This window comes from Tamandua tetradactyla, chromosome 17 (genome assembly GCF_023851605.1).
Source record: "Tamandua tetradactyla isolate mTamTet1 chromosome 17, mTamTet1.pri, whole genome shotgun sequence".
NCBI lineage: Eukaryota > Metazoa > Chordata > Mammalia > Pilosa > Myrmecophagidae > Tamandua > Tamandua tetradactyla.
In genome coordinates, this window is record NC_135343.1 from 59315545 (window position 1) to 59331998 (window position 16454).

Below are 16454 nucleotides of genomic sequence, written 5' to 3' on the forward strand. Positions count from 1 at the left end.
TTGGAAAGGGAAATATGTACCAACCTTATTCCAGACGAATATCCATGTGCTGGATCAGATTAACAGGATTTTTCATGCATTTTTCTGTAGCAATGAACAAGATAGGCAAGTTACCTATTGTGAAATCTCTCCACCTCTCCCCACTCCCCAAAAGAGGTAAAAGCACTTATCTCATCCTGTAACTTAGCCCTTCTTCCTGCATAGGACTCAGAGAATGCCTCAGTATGGACAAGAAAGGACTTAGTACAGATCCCAAGGCACTTTAGCCTAGTTGATCATTGCATGGGGACAAATGATGGAGCTCTTGTTTAAAAACAAACACCAAAAAATCTAGATGAATTTTTAAATAGATCTCTATAGCCTATTTCATGGGTGGAGTGAGTTTTATACATTCAGCAGTGACTTGGCATTTCAAAGTGGAGTTAGGACTTTAGGAGATATGCTCCAGTGACCCACATTAGAATCGCCCTGACTTGCTTATGGGCATTCATGCCCTGGGACTATGTGGAAACTCCATGATGCTCTTGGGACGGATCTCATCTTACTATGCTGGGAGAGGCTTCCAGCAGGGCTGCAGATGAAAAGCAGATTGATGGTGACCCTCAGTGGCAAGATGAAGCAGAAGAGGAAGTCTCGGGCAATAGCAAGGACTTTGGACTTTGTGAATAAGGACTTTTTCATTGTTATGGTGTTCATATAATACGAAAATATTTATAGTGTTTCGTTCCACAGGCATTCAGCACCATTATGTATTTAAGCAGTATCTGCCAGAGTTATTGAGTTATAAGAATTACCTGAATGGGGAAACATCGAACTTTCTGAACCTCTGGAAATCAGTCTCCAGGCAGGGACCTAGGAAAATAGATTTTAACAAGTGCCTTAAGTGATTTATAGTCTAAGGTAAACTTAGGAAGCACCAATTTAAGCCAAGTCAGTAAGCTTTAATGTTGACAAGCAGTCAAAATTTAAAGCTAATATGTTATTTGGAATTCTCCTGTTCCAGCAATTAGATATTACAGAACAAGTGGCAAACTTCTGGTTTGTGGAAGGCATGAGGGACCATCAGGTGGAAGCACAGGTGTACTTAAAACAAACCAACGTTCATGCGCTGCATACAGAGCAGCCTTCTGCCTCTCTACCTCCTCCCTTCCCCCCTTCCCCTCCCTTACCTATGCTCTGTTTCCCCTGCCCACTTTGCTCCTCTGAGTTGCCAGAGCTTTTATGCTAAAAGGTGAATTAGCTTGCTAAGTATGAAATATAAAACTTAAGAGATGACCAGGTTTCTGCTCTAACCAACGCTTTCCAGGTCTGAATTCATCTGTTAGCTTAACACAGCCCAAGGGTGTGGCATCTTTCACTCAATTCTTACCTGGTTTCTTGATTTTTCTACATCAGCTGTCAAACTTGGTGATCCTCCCACGCTAGTAATCCCTTATCTTTAGTAATTCTTTCTCCCTAGTCATTAGAGAAGGTTTTTTTGTTTTTTTCTTTTTTGTATTATTTTTCTTTGAATGAAGCAGTTCTAAAGGATTTGAGTTTAGAACTGAAGTTGATGTACAATAATGAAGGGTCTTGATTTTCTTTCTTTTTGTTTTACATCCCCATCTCAAAGGTGCTTTTCTAGTTTGTAGGAGATAATCCATTTTATTAGAGAAGTCTCAATATGTTTGATAGCTGTAGTTTCCCTTCCAAGAGTGCATGTCATTGAAAAACCTTTCTCACTAAGAACATTTAAATGTATCCTCAAGGTACTGAAACTTCTGCAGCCATCTTTGTGCAGTTCAGATTGTACATAGATTTTACTCAAAGACCACTCGAAAGGGAAACATTTTAGAAAGATACCTATATATATTTTCGATACCTTTATTTTGATATATATAAAATCTTAGGATATTGTGATAAAACTGTACATAGTTCAGTATATTAGTTTCCTAGAGCTACCACAACGAGTTACCACAAATCGAGTGGCTCTAATGAACAGAAGTTTATTCTCTCACAGTTCTGGAGGCCAGAAGACCAACACCAAGGTGTTGGCAGGGCTTACTCCCTCAGAAGACTCTAGAAGAATCTATCCTTGCTTCTTCTAGCTCCTGTTCGTTGCCAGCAGTCCTTGACTGGCTACCTCAGTCCAACTTCTCCCTCCCTTATCACATGGCCTTCCCTGTGGCTCTGCCTTCCCTATGTCCCCTCTTATTACAAGGACCCCAGTCATGGATGTAGGGCCCTCCCTAATCCAGCCAGTAGGACCTCATCTTAATTTAATCAACTGTGCCTGCAAGGACCCTAGTTCCAAATAAGGGCACATTTTAAAGTTACGAGTGTTCATGGATTTTAGGGGACACTATTCGATGCACTGAGAGTATCATTGTTAAAAAAAATGGGAAGAATCTCAACATATCTAAACTGGCTTGTTCATTTTATTTTTAAATAACTGCAGTTTGATTCCTCTCTGCATCTTGTTGGTCTTTTTATTTTAAGTCAGCCAGAAATCTGGTCACAGTTCCCAAACCAGAGACAGACTGTACTGTCCTGCATCTCTCATAGGGTTTATGCAGGGGCTAGATGAGACATTAACACATGAAAAGTAAAATAATTGAATCAGACGCTAGACACAGTGTCACGTACAATAATGGTGTTAGGTCCTAAATTCCTAGCAAAGAGAGAGTAAAAAATCTATAAACTTGCAATCACACAAAATTGCTTTTCTCTTTGATGGAAAAAAAAACATACCTGACCACATTTCTGGCATTTTTCTAGGAAAGATACGAACAAGCATGTCTGTCTGCTTTCTCTTACGTGCTTCAAAGGCACCTTCTGTTCTGACCTCCTAGTCCTTTTGCACACTGCCATGCTTGAATGTTACATCTCATGAACGTCTTGATTTTCTTGAGGATATTTCTAAGACATTTGCTTGGTTAGTTTTGTGTGTTCTCTGCTTCCTAAAGCAAGTGACTGGATTAGTTGATTGGGCATGAGAGGAAAGGGCGTTGAATTAAAGTCAAACTCTCAGGGATTTCCTGTTCTAGTTATAAGAAGGTATTGAGTTTGCTTTAATGCTAGGGAACCAGAGTAGCTTGCTTTTCCCCTCCAAACCCCTGCATTGTCCTTCCAAGTCTCACTTTTCCTTTGCCTCCTTGTCTCCAGTCCTACCCCTTCTTCTCATTCTACTCTGAGCAGCAGTAAGGCCCATTTGTTGCCTGGACTTTACTCCAGGATGAAAGAATGTAGGCATATAGCTCATGTACTGGCAAGATGAACCCCATATCCTATCTTATCTCTGGGACAAGCTTAAAATCTTTAATTGTACCTTCCTTGGGACTCCCTTTGGTCGTGCCTCTGCATCCTTAAGATTAAAATTCTCCATGCTTTGCAGCTCAGCCACTTTTGGGCCACTGTCTGCCCATTTCAGTTTCTGGAAGAGTAAAGACCTTCCCACTGAAAGTACCTCTCTCTTTTTAGCTGTCCCCTCTCCTATTTCTACTCAAACTACTATTTCACATGCCACCTTCCCAGCCTGCCAGGCCTCCTCCCCTGGGCTCTATACATCTGCTGTATTCCTTCTTCCTTTTATCCTGTGCCTTAAGGCCCAAGGGGAAGTTAGTCTTCTGCTCCTTGATCCTTGATTGGGTTACAGGTATCTCTCCTACCTGCCATCCCTTAAATCATTACACCCTGTTTTCGCCTCGACTCACTGGTCTGGAAAATCAGGTTCCAAAAAGGGCCTCCCACCCCCCCTTTCTCCTTGAAAGTCACATTCATGAATATATACAGCACATTTGCATATCAGTAATAATAATTGTCTGTCTTACCCTGTTACATTCAAAGTATACAAGTTTACACGATTGAGTTTAACTAAACATCTGCTATCTTTTGGGGATTGGGCCACAATTCTAAGTGACTTTGGGGAAGTGTGCTGTAAGCTTATGTCTCAGTCTTTGCCATTCAAGCTAGACTTAGTCAGACAAAAACATGCACTGAATAGCACATTATTTAGCAAACCATTTTGCTAGACCATGCGAATGACTTAGCAAGGTTGTTAGAAAGCTGTGCTGGAAGTGAAGTCTGAACCGTCAGGAACAGATGGATCTGGTCCTGAAGACAGCCCTCACCGCATCTGCTTCTCAAATGTACTGCAGTGTCTGTTTAGTCCACTGTTTTTCTCTGGTTCTGGATCTACTGTGCTTTTACCTGGTTACAATTTGCTGATAGTAATAGTTAATAGTAAAGCACTGGTCCATAACAATGCGTAATCCATGTTCGCTTAGTAACCCTGCTTTCTTGACTTTCGTTTCAGATTTGTCCAATCTGTGCAGCATTACCCGGAGGCGATCCTAATCATGTCACGGACGACTTTGCAGCTCACCTTACACTTGAACACAGAGCCCCTAGAGATTTAATATCCTTTTAAGACACATCAAGGGAAAGGGTGTTTTTAAACACTTGTCATTTTGACTGTTTTTAAGGACACTATCCCCCAAGAGAGAAAAACTAATCTCCAGATTATTTATTTGGCCCTTTCCTGAAAGTGTCAAGGTGCGCTTTCTTCCATCTCTCATTCCGTGCCATCACCACTGTGCACATCCTGCTCATTACGTGGGGGACATCTGCCCGTCATCTTTCCTGTAGTTCATTACAGTCACAGCTTTTCTGAAGGCAGTTTGATCAGGCCATGTGCCCTCCTGGAGGATGTTTTCATCTGAAAGAGGAAAGTGTTAATCCAAATTAAAATCTGCCTAATTAAATAAAAGGAAGGTTTATCTGTTTCACCTCTGTTGCTCTGACCCGCACCCTGTTCCTCTCAACGTCTGTCGTGGGAGGAGTGCGTCTTGGATCTCTTTTCTCTTTTGGGGTCCCCTTCTCCAGAGACAGCCATTTCCAGCCTTGTCTCTGAGGATAGCATAAGGCTAAGTCCAGCTCTATTCCTTTCCTGCTACATTTCTGCATCCTCTTTCCAACCCTATTTCTCAAAAATATAGGCAGTGTTCCCTGTAATCTCTAAGAGATTACCAGCCCAGGAGAGCATTTAATTTTGTAGGGCTAATGTCTCTCGTTTCAGATTATGAATTGTTTTTCCACAACTGTCCCTTTTTAGAGTCCTGTTCTCATGTAAATGCTTCAGTGGTCAGCGCAGTTTGAAGCAATCCAAGAGCTAATCTCTCTTTTCTCTCTGCCAGCTTTCTCCTGATCCCTTCAGTTGCCTCTGGCAGTTGTAATTCAACCTCAAACCTATTGAGAAAGAAACTGGACTGGTGGTTTTCTTTAGCCCCGTCCCTTGTTCACAATCCCTACTTCTCTCATTGGAAAATGGCCCTTTAGATATAGGGGAAGATAAAGAGAAACTAATGGAAAGGTAAAGAAGTGGAACCAACCTGAGAAATTAGTGCCAGCCTAACCCAGGTCAGGCTAGGAGTGAGCATTCAGTGGACAAAGAAAACCATACTCCCTAGTGTTGAGGAAAGGGGTGACCTTTTTTTTTCTTTAAGAGATTGAGAAAATCCAAATGAGTCAGGAGTGCTTAAAATTTTGAGTCACTTTGCAATTTTGCGTGGAAGATTCCTGAACAATACCCAGAAGGTTGTGCTTTATCTGTCTTTGCTCCATCTTCATGAAGAAACTAGACAGATAAACTTAAAACCAAGCTGGCATGCTGGACCTTTCCAACAAGTTCCAGGGCCTCGGAAGAAATGGGTGTCCATTCACTAGAATGTCCCACATCATCTGCCTCAATTTTTATGAGTTTAATGAGCCTCTAGTGACCAAGAAAATATTAAATTATGTAAAATACAAGACAAAGAGAAGACGTGGATTACATTTTAGAATTTCCTAACAAGTATTAACATTAAATTCTAGAAATGAAAATGTTGACACGGCAATTATCCTGATAACATTAATTTTTCAGATAGTCCTGATGTTACCCTGTAGTCACTCTGTTTGACATCAGAGGTGTCTTCTATGTAACCTCTTCAGCATCATAACTTTTTTCTTTTTCATTCTTTGGATGAAATTCTTAAATTCCATTTCATGCATAGCTACTCTTTTATATGACAAGATATAGTGATCGTTATATCATTTTCTTTAGATCCCTAACCTTCACCATGGATTCTACTAAACAGTTTGAGTTATAAGGATCCTGCAGGCCTCTTGGGACCATTGAACCTGTCCCTGAATAGCTTCAAAACCATCAGCTGAAAAACTGAGGAGCCTATAAAAGAGTTAATCTGTATTACATAGCTATTCTCTTTGCTGCTTTTTAGGAAAAATCTTATTCTTCTGCTATAATGTTTTTTTCTTTTCCCACACACACATTTTCCTTTGTAAACTTATATCAGCTTGACCCATACTCAGCTGTGTAAGATGGCTGAGCCTGCAGAAAATTTGCCTTCTTGGTAAATGTGATGATATTCTCTGCGTTTCCACTTCCACTAGGCATTGACATCTCTGCCTTGCTGTTTCACCGCAGCACTGGAAAAGAGCCTGAAGAAATATCTGAGGTTTAGTACTGAGGTCAGGGCAGGGAATGTTTTGCCTGGGTGCCTGCTGTGGGCCGCTCAGACCTTGTACTGGCAGAGTCACTGGTCATGGTCACTGGGCCCTGGGGAGCACACATATGAAATATGCACTCACACATTGCTTTATATTTGAGTGTCATTTTTACACTTAATAGCTGTCATAGATAGAGTTGGGTCATTTGCATTGTAAATTAGATGTACTATTTTATAATGCTTACAGTTTAAGAAGTCTTCTTGTCCATGTAGCAAGGGCTCCTGTGATTTCCCCCCCTTTCTGTGAAGTACTTTGGTCTTTTTCTTAACTTTTGAGTTATGATGAATCGAGTGGTGTTCGACATGTACGTAGAATGTTTCACCCTGGCCGGGGCTTAGGAGGTCCTCGTGCTCGTAGATCAAACATGCACTTTACTAGCAGCTCTACTGGTGGACTTTCTTCTTCTCAGAGTTCATATTCTCCAAGCAGTAGGGAGGCCATGGATCCTATAGCTGGTAAGTTAGTTCCACATTTATAAAGGGAATATTGGGCAGGTCTCTTTAATGTTTTGTGTGTGGGTCTGGGGTCTTTTACTTCCTGATCACATTTCTATGTTCCTTCATTAAATTCCCAAATGTAGAAAATACATTAAAAACAGACAACATAAAGCAGTTCATATATTTTCTAGCATTTCTTCAAGTACTTAGGGACATAAGATAATAAGGACTTTAGTTATATCTGTGGCTTCCTTTGAAGCCTGTGAAAATCATGAAAGGTTACAGATTGGAAGATCTCCAAAAGTCAATGATTCAACCTCTGCAACTACACAGATTATAAACAAAAAAACTGATGAGTTGACAAGACTGAAAAACATAAAGCTGTTCTCATGAAAGGAAGTAAATAGGAATTTCTCTGTCATTGTCTTGATAACTATATTATTGCAAAATATATTGAAAAGTTTGGGGGAAATCTTATTTTAAAAAAATAATAAACCAACATCTGAACATGTTTATGGCTAAGTCATTGATCCAGTGCATTACACAACTGGGAAACTAGCAGAGAGCACAGGTGTCAGAAATCACTAAGTGGGATATACACTATAAAATCTCAATTTCAAGTGTGCTTTTTTCACACATATAGATGCCATCACCACTGAAAGCAATTCAGTAACTGAGTTTGGGTTTTGTTTTGTTTGTGTTAATATTCCTTTGTTCTTCTTTCTTTGGTCATAGATTCCAAAGGTTAAAGTAATTTCTGAGGGAAAAATTGAAAAATTCTGTCCACAACTTCATTTTTTCCTGTCAATGATAATCAGTTCCTTTTAGTAATAGAAAATATAGTCCATGAAAAAGTAGCTGCAAGAGCACCTGGGATGAAGCAACCATGAGCAAGAAAACAGAAACCTACCCGGAAACAAACTCAGACATGAGTTTGTTACTAAAGAGTATTTGCTGGCCTGGGAGTATGTGAGGCCGTCATCTGTTCTTTGTAAGCTGGGTGTCCCCTCCGCTTGGGAGGATGCAGTCGCCACTCCTTACTGAAGCAAGGCACAGGGGCAGAGGGTCTGTATGGCTCTTAAGGAGCACAGCCTTCTTGCTATAAGAGTCTGCATGTGTCAGGCTGTGTTCCTGGAGCTGGATATAGTAAACAAAGCAGACTTAATTCCTGCTCTCAGGGAGCCTGTGTTGAAGGGCTTATGTTTCAGCCAGTAGATATACCACTTTAATAAAATACAAAGAGAAAGTATTGACTAAATTAGTTTATTAAGTAATTGTAATTTAAACAAGTTTTATTAAGTTATTTGCTTTAAACGATAATAATTATGTGTGTTAATAGTCATGTGTGTTTGCATCCCCATACCCAACAATCTAGGAGGCATTCTCTGAAAGGTATTGCGCTCCAAGCCCACTCTCTATATCACAGGTAGATACCTACCAGTTCATGATGCTTTTTAGCATCATTTATTGGTTCTCCCAATAATAGTGGCCTGAGCATTTTATTTCCCTCAGTATATAAGTCAACTTTAATCATCTTCTTTTCTGTTGGCAGAGCTCTTATCTCAGTTATCAGGAGTGAGACGTTCTGCAGGAGGACAGCTTAATTCTTCCGGCCCTTCTGCCTCTCAGTTACAGCAACTGCAGATGCAGCTGCAGCTAGAGCGGCAGCACGCCCAGGCAGCAAGGCAGCAACTGGAGACTGCACGCAACGCAACCCGGCGCACCAACACAAGCAGTGTCACCACTACAATCACACAATCCACAGCAACAACCAACACAGCTAACACAGAGAGCAGTCAGCAAACTCTCCAGAATTCACAATTTCTTTTAACAAGGTAGCACATTTGTTCATATTACCTTTTTTGAAAAGTAGTGTTTTATTAACACCATGCCATCTGAAATTATCTGCCTTTTCTTTTGTACGGCTGTATTTTCTTAGAAACTCTGCCTTTGATCATACCATTGAAATTCACAGATCTCTAATCAAAACTGCATATTTACTATTTCCCCAAGAATGTGTACGACAGTATGATTTAGATAAAATGCTGGTCTTGTTCTCACATTTATTTCATTAGCTAATAACAATTTCTTTTCCCTTCTGCCCATAAAACTTAAACCCCAGATCATGACATAGATAGACATTTTTTAGTGTAATCAACTTTGCTTTCTTTTTTATCACCCTTCTCAGTCTGCTCTGAAATATTAAAAGCTACAAAAGAGGATTTTGTAGTATAGTGATAGTTTTCTCTTGAGAATTTCTTTTTTTCTGAATGTTAAAGCTTTATTATTTTAAAAGCATACACTCATTATTATTAACAGTCTCCATAGAATCTGTAATACTGAAATTTATGCAGAGCTATTTGAAAATTTTTGTAATGTTTTTAGCCTTTTATTTGTTCAGCTTTTTTAAAAATATATTTTTATTGAGAAATCTCCACACACATGCAGTCCATCCATAGTATACAATCAGTGGCTTACAGTATCATCACATAGTTGTATATTCACCACCATCATCATTTTTAGAACATTTGCATCACTTATTGGCACACATAAGTAACTGTAACAAAAAAGTTTGCCACGGGATAAATAATTTTCAGTGCACAGTAAACACCTCCACTAAATGGAAGAGAGTTCTTTGCTTTTGAAACTGTCCTTAGTAACTGAAAATACTCCTCTACGAAAACCTTATAGACATTTTATGCGACTCTTATGAATATAAAGGATTTTAAAAAGAGCAGTGATGAGTTGAAACTTAGGCTTGGCAGATTGCTAGAGACAGAGATGAGACCCATCCTGGACTCATTTGGACTTTCAGTGGAATCAAGAGAAATATAAGGTAGAAACCTTACATAAAATGAAAAAGAAAAATAGTACAGTGTATCAGCTCAAAAGTACAATGTGTGTATAGGGTATGAGATATGGATCCTCTTTCATTCTTTTGCATGTGGATATTCAGTTCTCTCGGCACCATTTATCGAAGAGACTGTTCTGTCCCAGGTGAGTTGGCTTGACTGCCTCATCACAGATCAGTTGTCCATAGATGAGAGGGTCTAAATCTGAACACTCTATTCGATTCTATTGGTCAGTATATCTTTATGCCAGTACCATGCTCTTTGACCACTGTAGCTTCATAATACACCTTAAAGTCAGGTAGCTGAGGCCTTCAACTTCATTTTTCTTCCTCAGGATATTTTTAGCTATTCGGGGTACCCTGCCCCTCCAGATAAATTTGTTTGTTGGTATGTTTTTCTATTTCTGATAAGTAAGTTTTTGGGATATTAATTGGTATTGCATTTAATCTGTAAATCAATTTAGGTAGAATTGACATCTTAACTATATTTAATCTTCCAATCCATGAACACGGTATGCCCTTCCATTTATTTAGGTCTTCTGTGATTTCTTTTAACAATTTCTTGTAGTTTTCTTTGTATAGGTCTTCTGTCTCTTTAGTTAAATTTATTCCTAAATATTTTATTCTTTTGGTTGCAATTATAAATGGAATTCTTTTCTTGATTTCCTCCTCAGATTGTTCATTACTAGTGTATAGAAACATTATAGGTTTTGAGTGTTTATCTTGTAACCTGCCACTTGGTTGTACTCATTTATTAGCTCTAGCAGTTTTCCTGTGGATTTTTCAGGGTTTTCGACATGAAGTATCATATCATCTGCAGACAGAGTTTTACTTCTTCCTTTCCAATTTTGATGCCTTGTATATCTTTTTCTTGTCTAATTGCTCTGTCTAGAACTTCCAACACAATGTTGAATAACAGTGGTGTTAGTGGACATCCTTGTCTTGTTCCTGATCTTAGGGGGAAAGTTTTCAGTTTTTCCCCATTGAGGATGATAATAACTATGGGTTTCTCATATATTCCCTTTATCATCTTGAGGAAGTTCCCTTCTATTCCTATTCTTTCAAGTATTTTCAACAAGAAAGGATTTTGAATTTTGTCAGATGCCTTTTCTGCATCAATCAAGATGATCATGTGTTTTTTCTCCTTTGATTTGTTGATACGGTGTATTACATTAATTGATTTTCTTATGTTGAACCATCCATGCTTACCTGGGATGAATCCTACTTGGTCATGGTGTATAATTTTTTTAATGTGCTGCTGGATTTGATTTGCAAGGATTTTGTTGAGAATTTTTGCATCTATCTTCATTAGAGAGATTGGTCTGTAGTTTTCTTTTTTTGTAATATCTTTGTCCGACTTTGGTATGAGGGTGGTGTTGGCTTCATAGAATAAGTTAGGTAGGCTTCCCTCTTCTTCAGTTTTTTTTTGAAGACTTTGAGCAGGATTGGTGCTAATTCTTTTTTGAATGTTTGGTAGAATTCACGTGAACCCATCTGGTCCTGGACTTTTCTTTTTTGGGAGCTTCTTAATGACTAACTCAGTTCCTTCACTTGTGATTAGTTTGTTGAGGTTGTCTATTTCTTCTCGAGTCATTGTTAGTTGTTCATGCCGTTCTGGAAAGTTGTCATCTAAACTAGATATCTACATTGTCTAGTTTATTAGCATAAAGTTGTTCATAGTATCTTCTTATTACCTCCTTTATTTTTGTGGGGTCAGTGTTTGTCCCCTCTTCCATTTCTGATTTAATTTATTTGCATCCTCTCTTTCTTTTTGTCAACCTCATTAAGGGACCATCAATCTTATTGATTTTCTCATAGAACCAACTTCTGGTTTTGTTGATTTTCTTGATTGTTTTCACGTTCTCAATTTCACTTATTTCTGCTCTAATCATTATTTCTTTCCTTTTGCTTGCTTTGGGGTTAATTTGCTGTTCTTTCTCTGGTTCTTCCAAGTGGACAGTTAATGCCTTGATTTTTGCTCTTCTTTTTTGATATAAGCATTTAGGGCAATAAATTTCCCTCTTAGCACTGCATTTGCTGCATCCCATAAATTTTGATATGTTGTGTTTTCATTTTCATTTGCCTCAAGAAATTTACTGATTTCTCTTGTAATTTCTTCCTTGAACTACTGGTTGTTTAAGAGTATGTTGTTGAACCTCCATATATTTGTGAATTTTCTGACCCTCTGCCTGTTATTGATTTCCAACTTCATTCCTTTATGATCTGCAAAAGTGTTTTGTATGATTTTAGTCTTGCTAAAAGCATCAGACACAAGGTTTTCACAATCACACAGTCACATTGTGAAAGCTATATCATTATACAATCATCTTCAAGAAACATGGCTACTGGAACACAGCTCTACATTTTCAGGCAGTTCCCTCCAGCCTCTCCATTACATCTTGACTAACAAGGTGATATATATTTAATGTGTAAGAATAACCTCCAGGATAACCTCTCAACTCTTTGGAATCTCTCAGCCATTGACACTTTATTTTGTCTCATTTCGCTCTTCCCCCTTTCGGTTGAGAAGATTTTTTCGGTCCCTTGATGCTGAGTCTCAGCTCATTCTAGTATTTCTCTCTCGCGTTGCCAGGAATGTCCATACCTCACCTCTGGGAGTCATGTCCCATGTAGACAGGGGAGGGCGGTGAGTTTGCTTGTTGTGCTGGCTGGAGAGAGAGAGGCCACATCTGAGCAACAAAAGAGGTTCTCTTAGGGGTGACTCTTCAACCTAATTTTAAGTAGGCTTGACCTCTCCTTTGTGGGGTCAAGTTTCATATGAACAAACCTCAAGATTGGAGGCTCAGCCTATAGCTTTGGTTATCCACACTGCTTGTGAGAATATCAAGAATTCAACTAGGGGAAGTTGAATTTTCCCTCTTTCTCACCATTCCCCCAAGGGGACTTTGCAAATATTTTCTTATTTACTGTTCAAATCACCCTGAGATTTATTGGGGCTTCACTCTGGACAAACCAACGAAATCTCATGTCCTGTTCAAGGTTCCATGTATTTATAGTGTTCAGTTAAGCTGTCTACATAAGTTATATTAGGAAATGCACTAGTCAACATGTAAATTTTGTACCAAATAAACATTTTTTTGCTTTAGTCTCACAGATAAGTTAAAATTTTAAAATATTAATTACCATCTGTTTTCAGCACCCTGCAGTAATGACCTTCCTTTGTTCTTCCTCATGCAAAAACATTTTTGAAATTTGTACATTGATCGCTATCATTATACACTCTAGGTGTTCCTAGATTATACCATCTCAGTCTTTATCGTCTTTCTTTCTGATTTCATTTGTGCCCCCAGCCCTCCTCCCTCTATCGTTCTCACATTCAGCTTCATTCCGTGTTCTAACATAATTTTATTACACTTAGGTAGTGTTGTGCTGTCCATTTCTGAGTTTTTATATTCAGTCCTGTTGCACAATCTGTATCCCTTCAACTCCAATTACCCAATATCTTACCCTGTTTCTATCTCCTGATTGATGTGTGGTACCTTTAACTTGAGCAAACTGCTCCTGCTGGGGGTGTGGTTGAGACAGAGGAGAAGTTGTAGGTTGTTCTTAATCACTTCAGTTTTCCAGATCTTGGGGTCTGAATACCTTGCAGGAAGGATTCCACCTGAGCTGGGCCCCATTCCTCTCCTGGGGAATGCACAGCCTCCAAACAAACTCTCAAGCAAGCTTAATTCTGCCCACGCCTGGGCAGCTTTATCCAAGGACAGTCAAGCCATAGAAACACAGCCACAAAAAAGAAAAGAAAAGAAAATTCCTTTTCAGGGCAGGACCCCCATTCCTCGGGTTTGCCAGTCAAGAGCTTAAGTTGGTACGTTGCTCTGTGTATCTCCAGGTCCTATGTGCCCCCTCCTTTCCTTCAGGGCCCAGACCCTTTCAAGTATTCTGGGTTGTCTGATCCAAAAAACCTCTGGGTTTTTCTTTTCTTTTTGTTTCTTTTTTCTTTTTCCGTCAGCCCTGCCCCCTCTTCACCAGGGCAAAAACCAGCAACCTCAGCTTTTACTCAAGGTTCAGCTGAGCTGAGGGCCTATTTTTAGTAATCAGAATTTGTTAATTCCACAATTGGAGCTTGGTTGGGTTCTGCCCCTGCTGTTGTTAGTAAAGTCTCTTTCCTTTCCCCTCTGGAAAGTAGCCTGTGGGGGAGGGGTGCCAGCCACCATGGCTTGGGGGACTCTCAGTTCTGAGGGGATCACAGCCAGTCCAGCTTGTCCATACTGGGGTACGCTGTGTGTCCGGTCACTGATGTGGTCCCAGCAGTTGTTCTGTACTGTTCCTGGCTGTTTACCAGGTAGCTGCTCTGGAGGACCAGCTAAATTCCACACCTCACTAAGCCATCATCTTGGCTCCTCCTCAATACTCTTATACTTTTGGACTGAAAATATGTAGCCTTCTGTTCAATCTCCTATCCCATTGCGTACTCTCTTTTGATATTTCATTTGTTTTCTGAGTCATAGATCTGATCATTCTGTGGTCTTGTACTTAACAGCTATGAGATTATGAACAAGTTACTTAACCTCTGTTTCAGTTTCCTCTTCCTGTAAAATTTTGATAATAATAGGACCTAATTCATAGAACTATTATGAAGCCTAAAAGCATGTAAAAAGCACTTAAAACAGAGTAACTATCCACACTGAGTGCTTTGGGGTGTCTGAAGGAGGACTGAGGGTAGGTACCCTGCTGGTGGAGGAGCTTGAGTGGACCTCTCTCTGGGCTCTGAGGGCATCTGGATTCTCGAGAGACATGCCTGGTGTATGGCTGCCAGGCCTCCTGACCCAGTGCTCCAGCTAGTCTCTCTTTGCCACTAAAAGTGTAGAGAAATAAAAACAATACCTAATCTAGGCAGAATTTTGTTTATTTTTAATTGAAGAGTTGTCATTTTTAAGTCGTTCACCAGGTTTGTGCCGAGTTGGTCAGTAGGATTCTCACCTCCTGGCACATCTCTGTGCACATGGCTTTGCCCCCTAGCCTGTCCTGACTTGACGAACGCACGCAGTAGGTGAGCATGTCGGGCAGGTGGAGCTCATGTCTGCCTGCTGCACAGTCCTTGGTAGGGGAATGTGGTATGTGTATGTGTGTTTTCTTGCTCTTGGAGACTTCTGAGCAGACCTTTATTTCAGGAAAAGCTAAGTGGAAGGGACTGAGAAAAATTGGGGAAAAGTTGGGATTTTCTTAGTTGAACATTGTAGTCACTGCAGATTTGTTTTTTTGTGACCATGGGTGAAATTCCGGCTAGGGAAGTCACTATTTCCCCAGACATCTGCTGTGTTAGAAATCCTGTTTTTCCTCAGAAAAGCTTTCACCACAGTTTTCTCTGAAGGTGTGGGAGAAGTCCAAATGTTTTTTGTTTTTCTTCTCTTCTCATTGAATCTAATTAAAGTACAAATGTGTACCTCAGGACAACAGCATTGCTGCTAGCATGGGGAAGGGGATGGGATGGGTCGGAGCGCAGAGAGCAGAGGGCGCGGCCATGGCATTGTTCACGAACCTTTACCAATCAGCTCTTTTCTCTTTAACTCACACAGGTTGAATGACCCTAAAATGTCTGAAACCGAGCGCCAGTCTGTGGAAAGCGAGCGTGCAGACCGCAGCCTGTTTGTCCAAGAGCTCCTTCTGTCCACATTAGTGCGCGAAGAGAGCTCGTCCTCAGACGAGGATGAACGGGGGGAGATGGCAGATTTCGGTGCTATGGGCTGTGTAGATATTATGCCTTTAGATGTTGCTTTAGAAAACCTAAATTTAAAAGAGAGTAATAAAGGAAATGAGCCTCCACCACCTCCTCTTTGATGACATCCCAATTCGCAGACAATGTCCTCTGTGCTGTATTTGCCAATGAAAGTGGACAACAACTATATTGGGTTTGTTTGGTGATTGTAATTTCAGGTCTGTCACTCTTGTTACATTGTGTACATTCAAAAGGAAGAGAGAAAATATATATGATAATCATTTCCACTTAACTAATTTTTACTTCTAGCAGGTAAATGTAGGTAGCAGTGCAGGGGTGATCTCTGCTTCCTGTACCTTGACATGCAAAAGGCTCTCCTAATATTCCACATTCAAACTGAAGAGGAAAATTGAAATCTCTAATGAAGCTGCTGTGTGTATTTATGAATATTAATGAATAAAAACTGCTTGGATGGTTTACCTTAACTACTGCATGAGGTTTTTTGCAGCGTGCATGAGTTTTAGTGACCTTGTTATTTAAAAAATTAAATACAAGGAGTAAAACTTAAAAATAAAAAAAGCCCAAAGCTTTCCCAAACATTATTCAATGGTTACATGACAAGTAGCTCTTGAGTAATGTCTGCCTGAACCACCTTTGTGTGTGCCTCCTCCGCACAAAGCCAGCTCTGCAGTGGAGTCGGGGCCCGAGGCCGGGCTGCCCTGCCCTGTCCTGTGGAGCCAGCCCGGCTCTACCTCGTCCGCAGAAGACACCAGTAAAGCTACTGTTGGCATCTGCTGCAGGTGCACTGTGTGCCCTAAAAACAAATCCTCTTCATAATTGTTTAAAGTTTTTCTTTTTGTGGTTGTTGAAAATGTTTTTGATTGTTAAGTATGTTTTATTCAGGTTTAGATGAATTCATTTGTTCACTGTTCAACAACGTTAA

The 16454-nt window shown here is 40.0% G+C and overlaps 1 protein-coding gene across 6 annotated transcripts in view; it reads left to right on the plus strand.

The window, feature by feature from the left end:
* The window catches only part of KCMF1 (potassium channel modulatory factor 1), a 191692-nt gene extending 175696 nt beyond the window's left edge, over positions 1-15996 (plus strand). For all 6 annotated transcript variants that reach the window (XM_077134757.1, XM_077134758.1, XM_077134759.1 and 3 more), the window contains 4 exons: positions 4295-4396; positions 6824-6998; positions 8533-8815; positions 15372-15996. In XM_077134757.1, coding sequence (XP_076990872.1) covers positions 4295-4396; positions 6824-6998; positions 8533-8815; positions 15372-15633 — 822 coding nt within the window. In that variant the 3' untranslated portion in view covers positions 15634-15996. The remainder of the gene's footprint in view (positions 1-4294; positions 4397-6823; positions 6999-8532; positions 8816-15371) is intronic.
* The last annotated feature ends 458 nt before the right edge of the window (positions 15997-16454 follow it).